This window comes from Melitaea cinxia, chromosome 28, assembly GCF_905220565.1.
Source record: "Melitaea cinxia chromosome 28, ilMelCinx1.1, whole genome shotgun sequence".
NCBI lineage: Eukaryota > Metazoa > Arthropoda > Insecta > Lepidoptera > Nymphalidae > Melitaea > Melitaea cinxia.
The window spans coordinates 2,753,690-2,778,135 of NC_059421.1; the positions used below are offsets into that span (position 1 = coordinate 2,753,690).

Consider the following 24,446-nt stretch of genomic DNA (forward strand, 5'->3'; position numbering starts at 1 on the left):
GTGCATAAGGTTAAATACTTATACTATATGGCTTATTTCTTTATTATATATAAATAATTACACTATATACTATATGAATTTACTTTTTTTATTGAATTTAACCTCGTTTAAATTTTAAAGAATGAAGATATTTCAAATACTTTATATAAATTTCATCATTTATTCATAATCTACAACAACATAAACGTATACATCCTAGTTTTCTATAGACTCCTTAAATTCTATCATTATACTTACTAAAGAAAAATATGTGTCACAGTAACATCAAACCCCACTTGACAGATTACAAACTCACTAACACAAAAAAAAATGTAATTTACAATTTCAACCAATCAATCAAAAAATTTAATGCTAACAATAAAAAATAAAAATATACACAAATAGAAAAATAAATCGACATCAACATGGTTATCGGGTAAACTTTTTATTTTTGCTTTTAATGTCTGTCAAATTAGTTTAATTTTAGTTACTACTGTACTTTTTAATTTGCAAATTTACACAATAGTTTAAAAACATTATAAATATGTAGTTGATTTAATAATATTCATAGATCAAATATTACGTAGGTTTATAAATGTATATTTACTACGTAATTATAATAATTTAAAATTAATATTATTAAGAGTGGTAACAAGTTGTTTAATAAGGTAAGCAATCATTTATTATTATTATGTAAAAAATATTTTTTTTAATTGAATTAATTTATAATGATATATTATAATAAATTTTAATTTTATTTAAATTAAATTAATTTTATAGTTTAATAATCTTATACGTCATAGTATTTTCACTTGCAATTCCTATTAACCCCGTTTTACGGTAGCTTATAAAAATCAAAAGTTCAAAATGGTTTGTTTATTTGGTTTTCCAATAATCTGTTCGCTAAATGTAACTATGTGTTAGTTATTTAAATAAAAATACTGTATGGACCTATTTTAATTAATGTTTTCATTTTAAAGGGCAATACTCCTGACTGGCGCATCTCTAACAGCAAGTGTACTGGTCCTACAAGTAGCAGTACTTCCACTGTTATTCAAATATAATAAATCCGTACATAGAAAGATAGTTTTCTCCAATTGTAGTAAGTTATTAACGAATCGTAGTATTTTTATTTATGTATTTTCTATTTTAATTTGGGGACTTTTTCCAGTAAGGACGACGAGGCGTTGGCGCAACTGTCACAGCACTGGTTTGTGGCCTTATTAGCGCTTACGGGTTCGATCCCCGCACATGACAAACATTTGTATTGGCCATACAGATGTTTTGGGTTCCGTGGTTTGGGTGTTTCTTTTACGCCTTATCCTTCTTCTACGTAGGAGGCAGTGGGATATTGCAGGTTGAAGCGTCTCAGCAAGGCTGAAAATGTCATTCTCATTATACCTTAATCGACAATTGAATCGTACTCAGGATTAAATATAAGTTTTATTTTAACTCTTTAAAGGACCACGACACCAACTGGCTTTTACGTTAACAGAGAATCTTTAAAAAAAATGTTGGTAATTAAAAAAATAAATGATTTTTTAGTTCACCTACAATGAGATACAATCAATCCATCATATAATCAATAAGAATATGTCTTAATTTTCACGCTGTCCAAACTTTAAAATGATTTAGTAATCCCTACTATTAATATTATAAATGTGAATGTAAGTTTGTTTGTTACGCTTTCACGCGAAAACTACTCAACCGATCATCATGAAAAGTACACATATTCTTGGAGGTATTAAAAGTAACATAGGATACGTATTATTAAAAAAAAATAGTGCAAGCGAAGTCGCAGGTAAAAGCTAGTTTTTTATATAGCTGCACTCTCAAACAATATCGTTTTCCTACCGCATTTTGTTATTACATTAGTTTTGCTTTACTTAGGAATGCATTGCTATTGTTTCTTTATTATAACTTTTAAAACTTTTTAACCGGTTTAGATTTTATTCATCTCTAAGATACTTAACTATTAGTGGTTTGTCTTTAAAATAGAATATGTCTACAATGCACTTGGTTGGTATTTTTAGAATATGTCGATTTGTACTATATTTTTTTGTGAATAGGCATCTCATTAAAGAACATATAAACAGAGTTTTTTTTTTAAGTGTAGTAAATCTATTTAAGTAAAAAACAACGTTGCTTTGCGCATAACCCGAGAATGGCACGACAAATTCAGCGCATTTATCTTTTGTATGTGGGAGCTTTTGATACTAAAACTTAAAAAAAAGAAAAAATAATAATTTTTACTATTAACTTTTGACAGAGCGAAGTCTGTCCGGGCAGCTAGTTATTAATAAATCTTTTTTACTATTTGCAATCTTTCTTTATTTATTTTTTAAACTCTTAAAAATAAAAGCGTTTATTGTAACTGTATAATGTTGTGGAATGACAATAGCAAACAATAATTTCTGTATAATTATATTATTTCAGTAAATTATCCAAAAAACCTTGATTTCGAAAGACCTTCCAGTTGCAATGTTTTGGGATGCAGAAACTATAAAATAGATTTTCATTCTGCTGTCGACAAGTGTGCTGTAGAATTGGGTAATATTTTACCTTATCATCTGAACTCTATCGTATTCTAAATAATAGTTAAGTGAAATTAAACTATTTTAAATCCACTAAAATAAAAAAAAAAAAATGTGGTTTTTGTAACACTGCAGTTTCCTGAAAATTATCTTTTCAACGCAGTCTTTACATTAAATAATAAATAAATCTTTTATTGCCAGAATCTATACATATAATAAAATGGTAGGAAAGTCAAAACTGTACATTGAGTATTTTTTTTTAAAAGAATACTTGGGGTGTGATCTACAATCGATACCGAAGCCAAAAATATAGTTTTTAGAATTTTTGTCTGTTTGTCTGTTTGTATGTCCAGAATAAACTCAAAAAGTACCGCATGGATTTGCTTCAATTTGGCACGAATATTATTAAGAAGTCGGGTCAACATATAGGCTACATATTATCATGCTATCACCTACCGGGAACGAGCAGTGAACCTTTATTTCCTCAACGCATTCTGTAACAACGTGTAATCTAACGACGCATATTTGAATGTTGTTGTTATTATGTTAATAACCATGCTATATAAGCTAGCTTCACACTATAAAAATCACGCAATATAAGTAACTAAGCCGATAAACATAATTCAATGTGAAATGTCATGGGATACTCATCCCAACTTACCTGTCCGGTAGTTGTGGTATGGTATACGGGTATGCGACCCCGGCTTCCCTAGCTATTACTGCCCTATCCCTTGCACTCCTGGGTGGTAATATCCTACATTTCCTATTTTCCCACTCTAACTTACCAATCTTCCTTGTTCACACCACCTATCCCTTCCCTTTCCCTATTCCTACCCTCCCCGCCAATCCAACGTCTGCCGCGCGGATGGATGCATGGCTAGGGGCAAGCCTAGTCGTAAGCGTGCCATATTGCCCTGGGACCGGGCGACCCAGAATAAGGCCAGCCTTACCCTGACATGCGGGGCTCTGCCAGGGTGGACAAACTTTTCCCTAGCTACTCGTGGGAACGCAATGGATAACCGAAAAAATTTTATTCATAAAAATGGCGGCGGTGTGGTTCGCCACCCATCACGTCTCGTTTCTCGCAGGGGCGTAAAGCGGCCCATGGAGAGCCGCTTTGCTACGTTGAATGTAAGAGGAGGAATGGATGGTAAGGTAGATGAAGTATGTCAGATGATGGATGAAAGATTCATAGATATTTTGTGCGTGAATGAAACCAAGAGGAAAGGGTGTGACACCACGGTACATGGACCCTACACGGCATACTGGTCGGGAGTCCCCCAAACCAGCCGAGCCTGTCAGGGAGTTGGTGTGATCCTTTCCTCTCGAATGGTTGAATGTGTGATGGAGCATGAATGTGTAAGCCCAAGACTCCTCTGGATTAGGTTGAAAGTCGGACTCACTCGCTTGTTTATCCTTGGGGTCTATGCACCGACGGATCTGCGCGGAGGTGGGTCATTAAAAGACCAACAAGAGAGAGAGGAATTTTGGGATAGCATGAGAGAGGTCTTGAATAAATGCGGAGAAAATGAACGGATCGTAATGTTAGGGGACTTTAATGGGTGGGTTGGAGTAAAGCGTGATGGGTATGAAAGAGTTCTGGGTACGTTTGGGGACGAAAGAGTGAATGACAATGGGAGAAGTCTGCTTGAAGTATGCTTGGAATGGAATCTTTGCGTGGTCAACACAATGTTTGAACACAAAAAGATCCATTTGTATACAAGAGATGAGGGTGAGTCTAGAAGTATGATTGATTTTGTAATTGTGGATGAAAGACTGAGAAAGAAAGTGCTTGACACTCGGGCATACCGCGTTATGGTCTCGACACAGACCACTTCCTGGTCATAGCCCGAATACGTGGCCTCTTTAAACGATGGCGCCACCGAGGGGCCGAGCCTACGAGTGTTTTAGCCAGAATAAAAGTGGAAAACCTACAAGGAAAAGAAAAGAAAGATGAGTATGTAGAGAAACTGAAAGAAAGTTTTAAAGGCATAGAAGAGATAGGTGTGATTGAGAATTTGTGGGAGACTTTTAAGAAAGGGGTCGTGAATAGTGCTATTGAGGTGTGCGGGGTAGCTAAAAGAAGGAAAGGAAGAAAGAACTATAATGTGTGGATGGATAAAGATGTACAAAAGGCTGTGCAAGAAAAGAAGAAAGCGTGGTTGGATTGGTTAGCAACAAAAGCTAACCAAAAGGTTCAAAAGGCAACGGATGACGAGGTAAAGGAAGCAAGAACGAAGTATAAAAGATTGAAATCAGTAGCGAAAGAAGTGGTGTCTAGAAAGAAAGAAGAACGAAAGGATGATTTTGATAGGAGGCTCACTGAAGATTTTCAGTCAAACTTTAAGTTTTCTGGAAATCCATCAAAACAGCCAGAGGAAAAATTTCTCCCTCGGAGCTGAGCACAATCAGGAGTCAAGATGGGAGCGTTATAAATGGAGAAGAATGTGTGTTAAAGAGATGGAAAGAGTATTTTGAAAGTGTGTTTGAAAGAGAGGAAGTGCAGGTACAACATCCGGCACCTTCCATTGAGAGTAGTATAAATGTCGATGAAAGTGAGATAAGCATGGATGAAATAGTGAAAGCGCTGAAAAGTATGAGATTAGGTAAGGCTGCAGGGTATGACAGGATCAGGTATAGTGGCTAGCCAGCTGTACTGCCTTTTCAATTTGTGCTGGCGAAATGGGCAAGTACCGGAAGACTGGTGCAAAGCCGTAATCGTGCCGTTGTATAAGGGAAAAGGGTCACGGCAGGACTGCATAAATTACCGCGGTATAAGCCTTCTCAGCGTCGTCGGTAAATTGTATGCGAAAGTGTTGATTGAAAGGGTTGTGAATGAAACAGATGAAAAAGTATGGGATGCACAAGCGGGATTTAGAAAGGGAATGGGATGTACGGATCAGGTCTTTTCCTTGCGGTGCATAGCCGAAAAGTTTTTAGCAAAAAACAAAAAGGTCTATTGCGCGTTCGTGGATTTGGAAAAGGCCTATGATAGAGTGGTGAGGAATGAATTGTGGTCAGCATTGTCCGTGTACGGTGTGAGCGGCGCACTCATGCGAGCACTACAATCTCTTTATAGGGATTCTAGTGCTTGTGTGAGGATAAACGGGGCATACACTGAATGGTTTAATATCGAAAAAGGTGTTAGACAGGGATGTGTAGCGTCACCGTGGCTGTTTAACTTGTTCATGGACAATTGCTTGACAGAGTTAAAAGAGAATGAAAGTGGGTTGAGAATGGGTGAGTTACTCGTCAAATGTCTTCTCTATGCTGATGACCAAGTACTACTTGCGTCCTCGGCCGAGGAGTTGCAGGAGATGGTAACTGCTATGAGTGGAGCTTTTGTTAGAAAGGGAATGAAGATGAATGTAAAGAAGACGAAAGTGATGGTGTTTGAAAGAGATGAGGTAGTGACAGACTGTAATATCGTGATTGGAGATGAACAAATTGAACAGGTGAAAGAGTTTGTGTATCTGGGTTCGAAGTTTACAAGAGATGGAAAGTGTGAGAGTGATATTGAAAGAAGAGTGAATGCAGGAAACATGGTGAACGGAGCTTTGAACTCCTTTATGAGCAGTCGGAAGGTGTCTAAAAAGGCTCGTTTGGCTGTGCATGGGGGGGTGTTGCTTCCGACACTCATATACGGAAGCGAAAGTTGGGTATGGCAGAAGAGACATGAAAGCAGAATAAATGCAGTTGAGATGAGAGCGTTAAGAAGTATGATAGGAGTTAAACTGAGTGACAGGATGAGAAATAGTGAGATAAAGAAACGGTGTGGTCTGAAAGAAGATGTAGTGACAAAAATTGAGAAAGGTATGCTGAGATGGTTTGGTCATGTCGAGAGAATGAATGAAGAACGACTGACGAAAAAAGTGTATAAGGCGAGTGTGAGTGGAAGTGTTGGAAGGGGTAGACCTAGGCGGACATTTCAAGACCAAATCGGGGGCGTCTTGAAAAAAGGCCAGGTCAAGAGTACCCTAAACCGACGAGCATGTATGAAGGGAATAATGAAAGTGGATGAAGCGAAACAAGTATGTAAGGATCGTAGCAAGTGGAAAGAAGTAGTCTCTGCCTACCCCTACGGGAAAGAGGCGTGATTATATGTATGTATGTATAAACATAATTAAATGAATATAAGTAGACAAGACAATTTTAAAGCAGCGCCATCTATGAGATTTTTTGTAGATATGAAATGTAAAGAAGAAACGGGTAAAAGAATGTTATTTTAAAAGGTATAATCGTAGGTATTTTTGGTGCTGTATAGCGTTCACGCAAACGACATCGCGGGCAGCAGCTAGTATAGTATATTTACTATATACCTACATATTAATTATTATCCATTTTTTTCAGTGTTCAAATATTTAATTCTATGAACAATTTTTGGTGCATTTAATTAAATTAACAACATTTTAAAAATATTATTTAAAATAAAACTAATATCATATTTAATTCAGGTGTATGGCACATCATACCTTGTTCCCTCTTTCGGGAATTATTTGTGGTCCACGATAATTTAACACTTGAAAAAAGACTTCACAACGAACTGAAGAGAACACATAGTACTGTTATTCTTTATTGCCATGGTGAGTCTTTGTAATCGAGATGGAGTTTTGTTGAATATAGGAAGTTAAATTAGTTGTCGTTTGTATATAATATACAACAAGATAATAATATAACTTTATTGTTAACAAGATATTTACTACCTAGCAGGCGACAAGTTATCAAATGATAACTTGTTTTCAAGATGGTGGAAAACACAATAACCCTAGTGACTGTGTTTTCTACAGACTCCAATAGATGGCGTTTACGAGTGATTATTAAAATCAAGAAAATAAAGGGTTTTAAATGTAGATAATAATAATAATTGACAGTAATGTAGAGCGGATATTTATATTATTATCTTTAAATATAATAGAGGTAGAAAATGCAACTATTATATTGTTTTAACTATTGTAATAAAACTGCTTCGTAGGTGTTCACTAATTTATTTTCACAACTTTACATAACCAAACAGATACTAAGAATGCGCCACTTCTCCCTTAACACGTATTTATATAATATGAACAAAGTCAATTGATTGTCTAAATTACATTGAATTACCAAATAACATATTCAAATACATTTAATTATATAGTATTACTTAATTTTAACTAAATTTAACACTTAGATATCTAAAACAATCCAATAAAATTATAAAATGAATATATTTTAAGTAGACCATTTTTGTTAGTGGCATATGCGCTAACCGCGCGATGCCAAAATTAAAAAAAAAAAAAAAAAAAAAAAAAAAAAGTAGACCATTATGATCTTTTTTTTTAAATACGCTACTTTAAAAATTACTAAAATCACAAATTGATAGTTTATTTAAAATACAACCTTTAGTAGACTTTTAACAATTTTTAAAGGAAACCCAACACTATAGATACCTCTAGAAAATGAAGTGGTTGAAAGAAATTTTTGATTAATGCTAGAAACGTCAATAGTCAGATCTCGTAGCCTCTCATAACTCCAAAGAGTTTAATTTATTATACCTATAGGGAAACATAACTCGATACGAGAATTTGGTCTGCATTTGTCCACGTTTTTAAGAGGAGGTCTATGGAATTTTATTTTTTTTATAAAGTATGCATTTGTTTCTATAGTCTATAGTTGTTGATTAAAGTTAAAAATAATAAAATTTGTCTTTGTTTCGCCACAATAAAAAAACAAAATATTAAAAAAAATAAAACAATGGGCAAAAGAGATCTTATCGCCAAAAGTCCGACATCTTTTAGAAATCTTTTGTGTATTTATTAGGACAAGTCATAGCAAAAAAGGGTTAGAAAGTTAACAAAAAATTGCTATAACAATTCGAAGTTAAAAAAATGAACTTAAATAGTAAATATCATAACAATTGGTAATTTTGACGACGCGTTAGCGCAGCGGTCACAGTTATACCGTAGCGTGCAGGCAAGGCACTGCCTACCTTGGCATGTTACTAAAAATGATATATAAAACATGAATATTACAATTATTTTTTAAAATATTTTTGAAAAAGACATAAATCATAATTCAATTTAAATCCGCTTTAAAAAAAAAACCCGCCGTCATATATGCGATATCAGCGCTTCGTGCGCATCGACGACGGGCCTTTTATGAAACTTTTGCCTATAATCGCATAACAAATGTTAGCAATGACAGTAAGACATTATATAATCCTACAATTTTATAATGTCGCGCGCGTCATATGGAATACGAACAAAGTATTGTGTTTTTAACATTGGTCGGTTAACAACGAAATTAGGCACAGCCTAAGAATAACCTGTCAAATTATATTGTCTTCAATTCGAATTCCATGGGACACCAGGTAGGAACAAAGTTCCTTCGGATAGTATAGAAGAAACAGAATTGAAAAAAACTGAGGTAGGGTACAGCAGCAATTTCCTGCTCAAAATATGGAGCAGCCCGACTGGGGTAGTACCTCGCGACCTTACAGAAGATCACAGCAAAATAGTACTGTTTTCAAGCAGTATTGTGTTCCTGTTGGTGAGTAAGGTGACCAGAGCTCCTGGGGGGATTGGGGATTGGGTCGGCAACGCGCTTGCGATGCTTCTGGTGTTGCAGGCGTCTATAAGCTACGGTAATCGCTAACCATCAGGTGAGCTGTACGCTTGTTTGCCGAACTAGTGATATAAAAAAATGCGTTAATTTGAGGAAAAAAACGCACTTAAATATTATATTATATCCTATAGCCTTCCTTGGTAAATAGTTGATTCAACACAAAAATAATTTTTCAATTCGAACCATCAGATCCTAAGATAAGCACGTTCAAAAGAACAAACAAACTCTTCAGCTTTATATTAATAGTATAGAATTTATTTATTTATTTATTTTACTCTTTATTGTACACCAAGCAAATAAAATAAACAAGCAACATTAACAATAATTTGTAAAAAAAATGTACAAAAGGCGGCCTTGTTGCTTAAAAGCAATCTCTTCCAGGCAACCTTAGGGCAAAGGAGATGATATATTGACGGTGTAGGTGTACAGTTCAATTTTATAAAAAATATTGTGAAACAACTCATTAAATAGACATACATACATACCTACATAGATAGATTGAAATAGATAAGGTCCAATAAAGACCAAAAAAATATTACATACGCACGGTAAATGTGTACATAATCTTAAAGTTATACATAAAAATAATACATAGGTATATATAGAAAAGATCCCAACGTGATGCGTGAAATTAAACTGCCCATAGAACATACAAATTCTAAGTTGTATAAAACAATCAGTCAAATACAGAAGTTTAGGCACAAAATACGTCATTTTTACAGGCAAAATTCTTCAAATTTAGAACAAGATTTATCCTGATGTGTCCTATCTCATCAAATAAAATTTCCATCTGATGGTATTTTGCTATTATTAATGGTGATGACGTTTTACAGGAAATTCCAACCACAGAGCGTCGCCGCACCGCTTGCAGCTGTACAAAGTGTTTCAAGAGATGAATTTTCATGTTATCACGTTCGATTACAGAGGTTGTTTTAAATTACTTCAAATATAAAATCTTATATATAAAAATGAATCATAAAATGTGTTCGTAAGCGTATAACTCAACAACGCCTGGACCAATTTTACCAATTCTTTTTTAAAAATATTCGTTGAAGTCTAAAGATGGTTTTTACGGCGAGAAAAATTCGAATGATTTCCGTAAAAACGCTAAAAACAGCCCTTTTCTTTTTCCCATACAAACGTTTTCTAACTAAAATGTAGAGTCAATTTGAACTTTAGTGCTATTCAATAAAGTTCATATTAAATTACAAGCACTCACTGTTGACAACAGTGTGCGTGATCGCGTTGGCCGATCTAATGTGGCGTTCCGAAACTCAACAAAAGTGATAATATCGCGAACCCGACCAAATTGAACAGTCAAAAATGTAAGAGCTATAAGATCATTAGTACTGATTTTTATTTTGGTTGGCTTCGCGATATTTTTTTTTTTTGTTTTAGTTTCGGTATGCGACATAAAATGTCTGTGTTTCAAGTCATTACATCTGTCAAACAAATCACGTTAAAGGAGGGTTTTATTATCTTTAATTATTAATTTAATATCACGTCACAATCGTGCCAAATCGGAGCGATCGGGCACTACGCGTTGCGCGTTCTGTGACGTAGACTTGCGCCAACCGTCTATCTCTATGTTATGTCATTGAGACACACAATTTTTAAATATTTATCACCTTTAGGTTCCCACTGCCCCTTTAGATTATTTTCCAATCAGGTTTGAATCCTAAGTTCGCCTCTTAGTTTGAAGCCCTCTAGCAGACATCCCAGTCGGGGTTTTTAAGTTGGTCACAGAAGGGTGGCAAAAGTTCGTGGATGCGAAGATGCTTTGGTCACCCGAGCTGAACCTCACACACCACCCTATCATCAGGATGACAGTTCTATTCAGGAGAATTTTTTGCGCCGACTATAGGAACAAAAAACTGTCACATTCCAAATCTTTTTGACAGAACGAAGTCTGTTGGGTCCGCTAGTATATAATAAATTTTACAACATATACATACGGTCATCTGTTCCTAAAGTAACTTAATGCTTGTGTTATAGGTAACAGCCGACTGCTATAACTACATATTTGTTTTTAGATAAACATACATATAAATAATACATATATTGATAAATATATATTTACCCAGACTCGTGGTGGGAATCGAACCCACAACCCCCGGAGCAGAAAGAAGGGTTAATACAAACTGCGCCAACGGACTAGTCAAATATATCATCATCATTGGCCTTAATCCGTCTATTGCAAACGATTTAGACAGTGTCAGAATGACACAGTATTGCCTAGGACACTGTTTAGGAAAACGCATAGCTACCTAAGCTCTGCGCCACCCTCTCGACCTCACTGGCTAGGCCCACAGGAACGACGAGTCGATACGTGTGGAGCCAGTTCGGCTGCAGGACTCTTTCGCATTTTAGAGCTATGCTACGAATGCTTGACGGAGACCCCATTCCGGGTTTCAAATGAGGTTTTCCTTCTCCAGGACCCTGATGATTTTGAGCCAGGTTTATCCTTCGGTCGCCTTTAACGACCCCCACGGGAAGAAAGGGGGTGGTGTTATTCTACTCGGCCGACACCACACGGCAGTCAAATATATAATTACAATAAATTTATATATATTAGCTACGGATCTAATGACTCGCAAAGGAAAAAAACTGATTTTAATTATTATCAAAATATATTTGTGCTAACATTATTTTTAACCTAATTCCAAAAAAGGAGGAGGTTCCTAATTTGATTGTATTTTTTTACGTATTTGACCGTTGGGTGGACCGATTTCGAAAAAAAAATTTTTAATCGAAAGGTGGTGTGTGTTATTTGGTCCCATTTAAATTTATTTGAGACTTAACAAGTACTTTTCGAGTTATATCTAATAATGCGTTTTACTTGACTATTTTTTTGTCGATCTACGTTGTATTGAACCGCATAGCTTTTTACTGGGTGTTAATTTTATCGAAAGCTGACGTTTATCATGTGGTCATATTTAAATTTAATCGATATCTGATTACAACTTTTGGTGTAATCTTTGATAACACATATTTACTTGACTATTTTTTCGTCTACCTACGATGTATTACTTTTCGATGTAATTGAAGTCGGTTTCTTTTTCGTTTGCGAGCAAATACAATTTTGTATCTCGTGTACCCATGTTTCTGAATGTTTTTTCACCGTGCATCGCAGAGCACATAAAGCTGTCGGTCCCGGTTATTATCATAGGCATCTGATAGTAATATTTACTCAATTAAGAATATACCCATCAACCGGCAGTGGAGCGTGATTGATCATCATCTTCTACATGGAGAAAAGACCTTTGCCAGCAATATAACATTTACGGGCTGTTTTAGAACAGTTTAGTTCATGTGTTCAGTAAACATACTCTATTAACTCGTCTTATTAACTCAATTTCATTATTCATCAGAATATTTGTAAGCAAATCAATATAGTTTGGTTTATAAGTAAAAACCTACAGGTTACGGAGATTCGACACGCGTGCGTCCAACAGAAAATGGTGTAGTGGAAGACGCCCTCCATGTTTACACCTGGCTGATGGAATGCGTCAAAGACAATGAAAGACGTTCTATTGTAATATGGGGTCATTCTCTCGGTAAGAATATTTTTTTTTAATACGACTTGGCCGGCAAACAGTTTAGGTCCGGAGTCCAATTAAGCATTCTAATTTTACTTTTAGTTTGACAGTTTGTTTTATGAATAGCTGCAGAGTTTTTAGACAATTCTATTCTCAATAGAACCTATGCCTATACCTCCGAAACGATGGTAGTTTCACATTTAACTATAATATAAATAAATAAATATCTATACAATACACACACGGTCGTCTTTTCCTAAAGTAAGCAACTTAATGCTTGTGTTATAGGTAAAAGCCGACTGGTAGAGCTACATATATTTTTTTTCGATAAACATACTTATAAATGATACATATATGAATATATAAATACATATTTATATTATATAACTGACCAGGAATTAATAGAACTGACCAGGAACAATACTTAGGACTCACACTGGACAGTTACTTGACATGGACACCACATATCGAAAAAGAAAAAAACTTATATCCCTAACTGGACTCATACGTAGTGTAACAAGATGTCTTCCACAAAAAGTTCGCTACCTCATTTATAACGCACTTGTTAAACCCCACATTGATTATTTGGTTGAAATCTGGGGCGGAGCAGCAAAATCCAATTTAAATTTAATACAAAGAGCTCAAAATAAATTATTAAAGGTACTATTTAATTATAATTACTTAACGCCTACGAAAAAATTATACGAGAAAACTAAATTATTAAATGTTACCCAAATATACACGTACAATACTTGTTTATTAATAAGAAAAATCTTAACGAAAAATATACATAATTACACAAATAAATTTCACTAAAAAAATGCAAGTACAAAAAATTCTCTTGAGGAGCGCGAATAACCTTATATGTCGAGCACCAAGAACGAACTACGGTGCAAAAAATATCTTGTTTCAAGGCGTGAAATTATATAATAAAATTCCGGATGATGTAAAGAACTCACAATCATTACAAACATATAAAAAACGCTTAAAACATTATATAATAAGCAATTGCTGGATAAAATAAAATATTATAAATATAAAATATTTATAATAATATATAAAATAACAAATAACTTAAGTGCCCTGAAATGCCATGCCACTTCTGGTCTGTGTATGATCTATGTATATTCCACGCATTCGATCGCTGTGTAAACTGATTGTTGAATTTCTACCCACTTTAGTTTTATTTATTTATTTTTTTTTTGTGTTGGACTCGCAGTAATACTATGTTATAAACTACAAATTGTTTATATAGTTGAATTTCTCATGTAATTGAATTTGTTGTTATTCTTTATGAGAATAAAGTTTCTATAACCATATATGTGGGGTGGGAATCGAACCCAAAACCCTCGGAGCAAAAAGCATTGTGACTGATGTTTTCTTTTTTGTCAACGATATCTCCATAATACCAATTTGTTAACTTTAGGGAAACCTGTTATTGGCTATATTATTTGTTATATGCTTTGTGATAAGAATAGTATATAAGAAGCTGTTGGTTTTCTGAATAAATAAAATAAAATAAAAACTACAAACTGCGCCAACGGGCTAGTCAAATAAACTTATTAAATAGAATAATGGTTGTACCCAAACGTTGATAAAAGTGGGACAGAATAAAAATTTGATTTTAAATTAATATCGTTATTATGACTTAAATTATTTAAAAACGGAATATTTACCATGGTTTTATTTTCGTATTGTGGAGGTCGATATTTCGATGTTATCTACGAATGTCTTGTTTACGAGACTCAACAAGTGAAACTCAACGTTTTTAAATAATTTTCGTATTAAAAATAAAAATAATTTTTACTTTTTAAATTTTTCTTAACTTTAACTTTATAGCTTGGGTTGACTAAATCTACCTAAAGTTTGCTTATTAAAATCTAAACTATCAACTATTAGCTTCGAGTCACGGTGGGGCAAATGCATCACAGTGCCCCATCATGGCTACGCCCATGAAAGAATTACAATTAATAAAATTCTAATTTAAAAGTGATTTTGAAGCTTACTTGAATGAAGAAACGATTACGATTTATTGATTTCGAGGGTAACTAGTCCAGTAACAATCATAATTATATACAAATAATCAATCAAGAAACAGTTATTTGTGTAAGTTCAAATTTAGCAAATAACTATAATAAGAATTTTAAAATTAAAAGGGAAATTAAAAATACACACTTTTAAAGCACTTAGGTCCGTGACTAAAGCGTTGTATTTTCCTTTTGGACTTACCAATTTTTTTAAATACCGCACAGTATCTTCATCATTTTAATAAACATTGTATCGGTTTGGAATGGACTACTTCTAAACTTAGACCGGTACAATTTCGTATTTAATTTAGTAAGATATTTTCTGCGTTTCGTACATTTTCCAAGGAATGGTAAGAAAAAAGACAAGATTAGTAAGAATATTTATGCTATAGATTTCATCGTTTATGTGCATTAATATAAATTATTAATTTACCGTGTAGTAAGAAACAGAACTCTTAACCTATTTGTATGTGGCGACATCTATCTCGCGTCATAGAAAACTAGAGAAAACTGACGTATCTTATATCGCGATATCAAAGTTATCCGAAGATTTAACATATATACAAGAACTCGACAACAACCGTCGCGTCGGGGCGGTACCAGACACAGCACCCGTGTGGTCGGACGATCCTCCCTTTTCAATGGTGAATGAGAAACTTTACATCCTATCTCTCTCAACTCCAAATGTACATAATTTTTTTATCCATTTCGAATGAATCACCGAACCTTTGTCTTTAACGTGGGGTGTAACAAAGAATTAGTTACAGTGAAAAGGCATTGGATTGAATAAAGCTCAACGCTGTCTTTGATCTCAATCTGTAAATAAATGGTTTCGACACACACACGATTGGCTGTCTCGTGTTTGTCCTGATCATTTCATGGTCATAATGTTAGCTACTTATTTTGTCTTATATGACTTGCATTTTTTTTATTTCTATTATCGTTTTTGTGAATGACATTATTTTGACTTTCGTTAAGTGTGTATATTATCTTATGACGAAATAAATGTTTTAATTTCAATCTATTTCAGTTTTACTTTGATGGGGTTCATTATTTAATATTCATGATACTTTTCCACGCCTAGATTGCACACTTTAGCTTAATACCGTACACACATAGGCCTCTACAAGTTCGCGCTAAAAATGGCGTGAACTCATGTGTTTTGCCCATAGTCACCACGCTGGGCAGGCGGGTTGGTGACCGACTTGTGCACGCTAGTTTTAAAGTTTTCTATAGCTGAATATTAGCGGGATTTAGGGATAGGTATCAATTATTAAAAAAATGATTTAAACAAGATATAACTTGGAAAGGAAAAAGTATGTATCAAAATGCGCTTTAGACAAGCAAATCGTGTGATTGTTCTAAATTTTTTTCGTACTACTTCAGAATTATTTTTGAAAAAATCTCGTTAAATTTGGCGTATCTAAAAATAAAAGAAAGGTATATAATAAGACAGACGTAATAAATTACTTTGTGATGCCTGTCATGGATAACTAACAATAAATTTCAACTACTCTTTGTCTTTTCTGTAGTCTTTCTAGTACTTATTACCAACAACTTCAGTTGGTGCAGTTTGGGTTCAAAGCTATTGTCGCCCACAAAACCATCTAAAGCAAAGTCCAAAGTTCCTGTGCATTGTAACATACCGTGGGTTTACCTTCTGTTACTTTTTGCTTTTTTTTGTGTGCACGCTCACTCGCCATTGCCGGAGTCGCAGGAATCCAAATTCTTGTGCATACTCCGGCGGCATTGCCCTTACGGGGGGCCCTTTCCTTATGGGTAACGCGACAGCATCGCGCGCAAAACCGGGCAAATTTGATGGTTGGCCGAAACACGGGGGACGCGCCCAGTAGGAGTCCAACAACTCTCCAGGGTGCTACTTTTTCCTACACCAACTTTTACCGAGATAATTTATTTTGAAAAAAAATATCTAAAATAGTGTGAAATGTCAAAAACATCGTTAATTTATTTAATAAATTATCTGTTATTTGTTTTTTTTTTTATCCATTTTTACGCTTCAGCCTGTAATGTCCCACGGGCATAGGCCTCTTTTTCCATGTTGGGGAAGGATGAGAGCTTAATCCACCACGCTGCTCCAATGCGAGTTAGCGGATATATTCCCTATTATGAGTAACGATCGCTATCAGGCGTAGATGATAACAACTGGGACCGACGGCTTAACGTGCTCGCCGATGCACGGTGGGGAGACCCACAAGGACTTCACAAACACCCAGACCATGGCAAACACCTTTAGGGCCAATACAAATGTTTGTCATGTGCGGGGATCGAACCCGCAACCGACAGCGCAACAGGACAATCCATGACTGAGACCGTTGCGCCAACGCGGCGTTAATCGGCGGCGGCGTTATCCATTTTGCTATTGTAAAATTAGCTTCGAAATTTAAAAATTGGCATCTTTATATATTATATATTCATATAGGTTTTTTGGAACGAAGTTCCTTACGGGGCGTTTCGGAGGGGCAACCTAGCCGGCAAAAAAATCGGTATCGTTAAAAAAAAACCGACTTCAATTATATCGACAAGTAATACGACGTAGGTAGACGAAAAAATAGTCAAGTAAATACGCATTATCAAAGATTACTCCAAAGTTGTAATCAGATCTCGATGAAATTTAAATGTGACCACATGATAAACATACGCTTTCGATTAAATTAAAAATCATTAAAATCGGTACCCCCAGTAAAAAGTTATGCGGATTTTCGAGAGTTTCCCTCGATTTCTCTGGGATCCCATCATCAGATCCTGGTTTCCTTATCATGGTACCAAACTAGGGATACCTCCTTTCCAACAAAAAAATAACCTCCTCCTTTTTTTGAAGTCGGTTATAAAGTGTAAGTTTTGTATGTATAGTCTATGTATGATGGCTATACAGTCAAAATCAAAATCAAAAATAGCTTTATTCAAATAGGCTCCAAGAGCACTTTCGAATCGTCATTAGTGTGAGTGTCATGTATTGTCTACGTGATGACTGTTATTATTATTGCAGATTTCTATTTTATTGTGAATAAAATAAAGGTGTTAAGATAGTTTTTAATTAATTTCTATTTTTATTTTTATCGATAAAAAAACATAATAAAATATGTATACCCAAATAATAAATAAAATATCTGTCTGTTTGTCTACAGGTTCATCAATAGCAGCTAATTTAGTATCACATCTTGATAAGCTATGTTCAGAACGCGGCGTCGCTTGCCTGCCGCCGCCTCGAGCTTTAGTACTAGAAGCGCCGTTCAACAATTTGCTTGAGGAGATAGAGAGACATCCGTTTTCAAAAGTAATTTATAAAACATTACAATGTATACTGAAAACGCACTGTTTTTGACAGTAATTTTTTAATTATGATTTGTATATTAATATAGTCTGTAATAGCAATTTAAAAATAAAATGTTCGTGCGTACCAGGTACACATGTCAGAAGTGAAACTTATTTGGAATACTAATTTTTAAGTCTCGTTTATTTTTATACAAATCTAAGCTTTATAGATTTCCGTTCCAGCACCATCGACAAAAACGTTGCCGCTTCATCAAAACGTTGCTGTTTCATCCGTAAAAATTTTACCCTTATGCGCCTAAGTTTCACTTCAAAAAGATTACTGTTTGTAATATCTTGTATTAGTTATAATTAAATAGGTTTATAAACTGACAAATTATACACTCTATGCTATAATATACATGTTGTTTATAGGTAATGGTAATTTATACGCTTCAGCCTGTAATATCCCACTACTGGGCATAGGCCTCTTTCCCCATGTAAGAGAAGGATCAGAGCTTAATCCACCACGCTGCTCCAATGCGGGTTGGCAAATATTCCCTACTATGAGTAACGATCGCTATCAGGTGTACATGACAACAACCGGGACCGACGGCTTAACGTGCTCTCCTAGCACGTTGGGGAGACCCACAAGGACACCTATATGGCCAATACAAATGTTTGTCATTTGCGGAGATCGAACCCACAACCGCCAGCGCAACAGGAACAATCCATGGCTGTAACCATTGCGCCAACGCGGCGTCTATTATTCGGCGTCGGTAATTTATACATATATCATATACTAATATACTTTAAAATTATAGTTTTTGCGTTATACATTAATAAATACTATGAGCCTGGGAGTTTATCTGAATTGAAATGATCGGAACCAAAACAACCTGTAAACGGATTCACTGCCCAACAGTTGTGTCTTCTAGGTGCATATGGAGAAGTGTTGGAACTTAATCAGACATCAGATTAAAAAAGCAATTTTACTTTTTCAGTACAAGTACTTTGTAATTTTCATAAAATAGATTAACAGGCTCCCAGAATAGAATTTCTTTACCTCCTAGATTAATTTACTTTGTATTATTAAGCTGTGGGTGTGGACTACGATAGGCTGAAGTATTAGTTTTTGCCTTTTCATTTCTTAATATTGCTGGTTAAAAATAGATAAATATTATAAATTTTTGTGACCTTATTTTTAACATGTCACATTTTGTTATACATATATAAATATTAGTTATATAAACATTGTACTAGTTCGTTTCCTGGCTGCCATACTACAAGGATTCCTTTGTAAAGCCTTTCTCTTCGGAGTATACCTTCGCGACAGACCAGTATCTCAGCAGCGTCACCGACATACCTGTTCTGATGCTGCACTCGAAAGGAGACAAGATCGTGCCTTACGAATTGGCTGTTAAGGTTTTGGCTGTTTTTCTTTTTTATTATTATTGTTGCCTGTTAATTATACACTAATAGAGCAAGATCCTAGGCTCCCCAGACCTTATTTATTTTTTATGGACAAAATACTGAGGTAGGGCTTGGCAAGACATGTCATGCAAAACCTGAAGCAATCCGACTGGAGCGGTACTTCTACGAAGATCATAGCTAATAATACTGCTTTCAAGAAGTGTTGTGGGCCTGTGGTGAGTGAGGCGACCAGATTTCCTCGCGGAGATTGGGGGTAGGGTACTTAAATAACAGAACCTTACAGACATGTTTTTCTGGAGTATTCGAGCCAGAGGTGAAAGTTGGACTTGGTGTACAAAGCGGTTCGGTGTTTGGACCCGTTAGTTATATCATGCATGTTAATAGCGTCTGTAACGTAGTATTTAAGTGTAGGGTATATGTAAATATGTATATGTACGCTGATGACATGTGTTTTATGTACTCCTCAAAATATAGGGGAAGCCAGAGCTTTGTTGCTTTGACTTTGATAATATAACAAAGTGGACCCACAATAACAGGATTATACTGAACATCAATAAAACAAAAGCATTATACATTTGTCGAACAATTTAGCTGTGCAGAGAGTGTCGTTCAGATATTAACATCGTGGGTCACACTTACGAGTGTCTGCATGCAGGGATGGTGAACTATTGAAAAAGGAAATGAATGGATGACAAACATTTAAAATGGGTCGAAAAACTTTATTTTATAAATTTATGTAGTGATTAGCATTAACAAAAAAATAATGATTGATTGATTGAAATGATTTTTTCAGCTGTATGAACGCATAAAGTGTTCAAGGAAGGAAGATGGAGCAACGGTTGAATTTCACGTTTTTGATAAAGGACACAATGATATATGCGAAGCACCCGACTTACCTCGAGTTCTTACGTTAGTTTAAACATATTGTTTTACTTAATTACTAGCTGTTCCGCGCGGTTTTACCCGATTACCCACCCACATAATTTTATTTTTTTATAAAATAAGGTCGACAAACAAGCGTACCTTAAGCGATCACCACAGCCTACAGACACCTGCAACACCAGTAGTATCGCAATCACGTTGCCGATCCTACTATTATCCCCCTAGGAGCTCTGATCACCTTACTCACCAGATGAACATTAAACTGCATCAAAGCAGTGCTATTTAGCTGGGATCGTCTGTAAGGTCGAAACCTGTCGGTACCTTGAGCCGATGGAAAAGGCTAACGGTAAAAGACCACGTCTCAGCGCCGTAGATCATCACTGGCAACACACACTGCTCAAACACCGTTGACTTCGGGTACTGAAGTATACGGGTTTTAGAGTTAAAACACCGGTAAAGGCGGTGTTCACTGTTACAGTTATATACGGAAGATTTAAAGTTTAGATGAGGCAGATAAGGGATCTAGATCGAAGAACCTTTTATTTCATAATATATAATTTTGTTCCAGAAATTTCTTAAAACTAATTAAAGAGGATGCCGTTAATAACATAAACATGAAAAATAGGTAATAATTAACTTAAAGATACGAACATTTATATTTAAATAATTAAATTGAATTATTTACTTATTATTTTAGTTTTTAATTATTACATTATTACACTTTTGACCCATGACCTTGCAAACATAAGCGTCCTTAAGAATTGAATTACCGATTACAGATCAAATACTTGCGGAAATGGTACCTATACAGTTGTACCCACTAACCTAAATACATGAAAATTACTATTAACTTAAAAAAAAATTATAACTTTAATAGAAACCTAATTTATTTAATCTAAAATACACTGATTTAATACTTTTAAAAAATAATTCATTTTACTCATTCTTAGAGTCTAAACTATGTCAGAATCACTCGCTTCTGATTGGTTGTTCACCAACCAATAGGAAACAAGAACGCACTTGAAATTTGTTTAGTGACTAAATTCAAAAAATTACATTTTAAAAATTTGGACTATTGGCTTCTTATTATTTGCCAAATACTTATGCGTTGGTGCAAAGATCACAGCACTGGTTTGTGGCCTTTGCGCTGGCGGTAGCGGGTTCGATCCCTGCACATGACAAACATTTGTATTGGCCATACAGATGTTTGCCGTGGTCTGGGTGTTTGTGCAGTCCTTGTAGGTCTCCTCATCATGCCTCGGAAAGCACGTTAAGTCATCGGTCCCGGTTGTTATCATGTAGAACTGATAGCGATCGTTACTCATAGTAGGGAATATATCCGCCAACTCGCATTGGAGTAGCGTGGTGGATTAAGCTCTGATCCTTTTCCTACTTGGGGAAAGAAGCATATGCCCAGCAGTGGGATATTAAAGGCTGAAGTGAAAAAACCAAGAGTATGTAGCCGACGTGTATGTATTTGCGGACTACGACAAAGCCTTTGTAACTAAACTAAATCAACATGAGCTATACTTCAAATATTTTATAACTTATAAAATAAATTGATAATATTAATGCTTACCTTTTGGCGAATATATCCAGCAATAAAGAACCTAGTGCAAATAGGTATTTTTTTTTTTTTTTTTTTTTTTGATATCGCAGGGTAACCCATTTACGGGTGATATCCAGGATGCCCGGGTAGGCATTCCTAGACCGTATGTCGGCTTAGCACTTGGGGGTGCACTACCGACCAAAACCCCTGCGGGAGCCTTCAGCCGCTTTAATTGGAGGGTCCCGGATCTGCAGGCAACAGGATCCCTCCAGCGACAGGCTGGCCTCGGCGAAAAGACCAGACTTCTCCTCCATGGGACTGTCCGGCTCACCTTTGAACAATCCCGACGACGCCATGTCTAGCAGGACCGGGTTCCCATCCCGGCCCGACACGGGCACAGGTGCGTTACTGGAAACGCATTAAGTAGCGCCTCCTACGCACCCCCGTTCGTCGCCTGCGGACGGAGGCCTCGTCGGCGGCCCCCTCTCTCATCCGCTCGTCGTTCTCCTTCTGGGACATTACTGTCTCGCAGAAGGAGACTATCGCCTTCCAGGACTCGTCGTCGCCGAGCATCGCGGTGATAACGCTCGGCAGTGACAAGTCCCCTCCGAGGACTGTCGTCAGATCGCGACGTAGCGCCACCCATCTCGGGCACACCTCGAGGGTGTGCTAGGCAGAGTCCACCGCCGCGCCACAATTGTGACATTCAGTCGTCGGCTCCCTTTGGGCCGTCCGACACAAGTATTCACCAAAGCAGCCGTGCCCGGTGAGAACCTGCGTCAGACGGAAGGTGAGGGGTTTGCGCTTACGGTGCATCCACCGCTCAAGGACCGGGCGCAAGGCAGCCGTTACGCGTGTGCCATACGGCTGCTCCGCCAGGTCCTCCCCTCACCTCCGCATTAGTGCTTCTTGCCCCATCCGGCGCCCCCGTAGGATCCCGTCCAACGTGGGGTTCTCACCGAGAGCCCTCCTACCCGAGACGTATGAGTAGGTCTCGGCAAGGACCTCCGCCACGAGTTCCCACGGGGGATCGCCGGCTAGAGCAGTAGCTGCAGCCCACGATACCGTACGGTACCCCCGGATCACCCTTACCGCGATGATCCTCTGCGCAGACCGCAGCGCGGCCTTATTCCTCGCAGTGAGGCGATCCGCCCAAACCGGGGCACCGTACGTCGCCATACTCCGGCAGACTCCGGAATATAGCTGCCTGCAGGCGGCGCTGGGTCCTCCGAGGTTCGGGAGGAGTCTGCCCAGTGCACTCGCCACCTTCACGACCTTCGGTCCCACCACAGCGAAGTGTGGGCCGAAGGTCCACCCTCCGTCAAGGATGAGCCCCAGATATTTGATTTGGGAGCTCATCCTGACCCTCCCCTCTCCGATCTGTAGGGTAGCCCCCGGTGGGGGTCCTTTACGTCCAGTCCCGCGGAAGAGGAGGGCTTCGGTCTTGTCAATTCTGACCCGAAGCCCCAAACTCTTTATGCGGCTGATCACGAGATCGAGTCCGACCTCGGCCAGCCGCGCCGCCTCCTTGTAGTCTCGTCCCCGAGAGTAAACGAGGGTGTCATCCGCGTAGCAGATGACACCCATCCCGGGGAGGAGACGGCCTCGCAGGACCCAGTCGTAACCAATGTCCCACAAGATCGGACCCAGCACCGATCCTTGCGGGACACCACAGCCGACTCGCCGCAAATAGGTATTTGCAATATTTAGCCTTAATTTAATATTTTACATTCATTTAACATCTATCATTTCCCAATATTTTTAATCTGCGGTAATAACATATTACGTCCCCCCTCGCACGCAAGCGTGAAATTTCATAGCGATTTCAAAACGCAATCTCGCCAAATGTTTAGTTTTTACTTTTCATCAGCGGTGGCAACCCGCGGAGATGATTGCAGATAAGTGTGCGTGTGGGGAGTAATCGTTATTAGTTATTATATTTTGGTTATATCTAATACTAGCTGCCCGGACAGACTTCGTTCTGTCAAAAGTAAATTTTTTTTTTTCATCCTTTTTTTTAGTATTATACCTTCTGTGGGCCTTAAGGAACGTACAAAAAAAAAAATAAATAAATAAATTAGCCGAATTGATCGAGCCAGTCTCGAATTATGCGCATAGCAACATTCATTTTTATTTATATAGATAATTAAGACTGAATAACTGAAATGTATGTCTGCATATGTATTAATTATCTACTTTTAAAGGTATCATAAAGTGCATATAGTAACCATAAATGTTAACTGATTTTCACTTCATCATCATCATGATTTCAGCCTATTGCAGTCCACTGCTGGACATAGGCCTCCACAAGTTCACGCCAAAAATGGCTTGAACTCATGTGTGTTGCCCATAGTCACCACGCTGGGCAGGCGGGTTGGTGACCGCAGGGCTGGCTTTGTCGCATCGAAGACGCTGCTGCCCGTCTTCAGCCTATTTATTTCAAAGTTAAATATTTGAACATAAAATAAATTTAATATTCGTCTATGGCTTATTAATATTGTTCATTCATTTGCTCTTTGTGTCACTTTACTATACTTACAATATTACTCTATTGTCTGTGGTCGGAACTACGCCATATTTGTTTACTATTTAAGATTATTCCAAAAAAAAATAGAATATATCTTCCACATCG

General features: G+C 36.8%; 1 protein-coding gene across 1 annotated transcript; it reads left to right on the plus strand.

The window, feature by feature from the left end:
• Positions 1-404: 404 nt before the first annotated feature.
• On the plus strand, positions 405-20,953 carry LOC123667409 (lysophosphatidylserine lipase ABHD12-like). The gene is made up of 10 exons (XM_045601314.1): positions 405-415; positions 960-1,081; positions 2,416-2,529; positions 6,968-7,096; positions 9,947-10,039; positions 12,536-12,670; positions 17,826-17,974; positions 19,213-19,374; positions 20,177-20,292; positions 20,834-20,953. The coding sequence occupies exons 1-10, from the start codon at positions 405-407 to the stop codon at positions 20,892-20,894; spliced, it is 1,092 nt and encodes a 363-aa protein (XP_045457270.1). The 3' UTR covers positions 20,895-20,953.
• Positions 20,954-24,446: the final 3,493 nt, after the last annotated feature.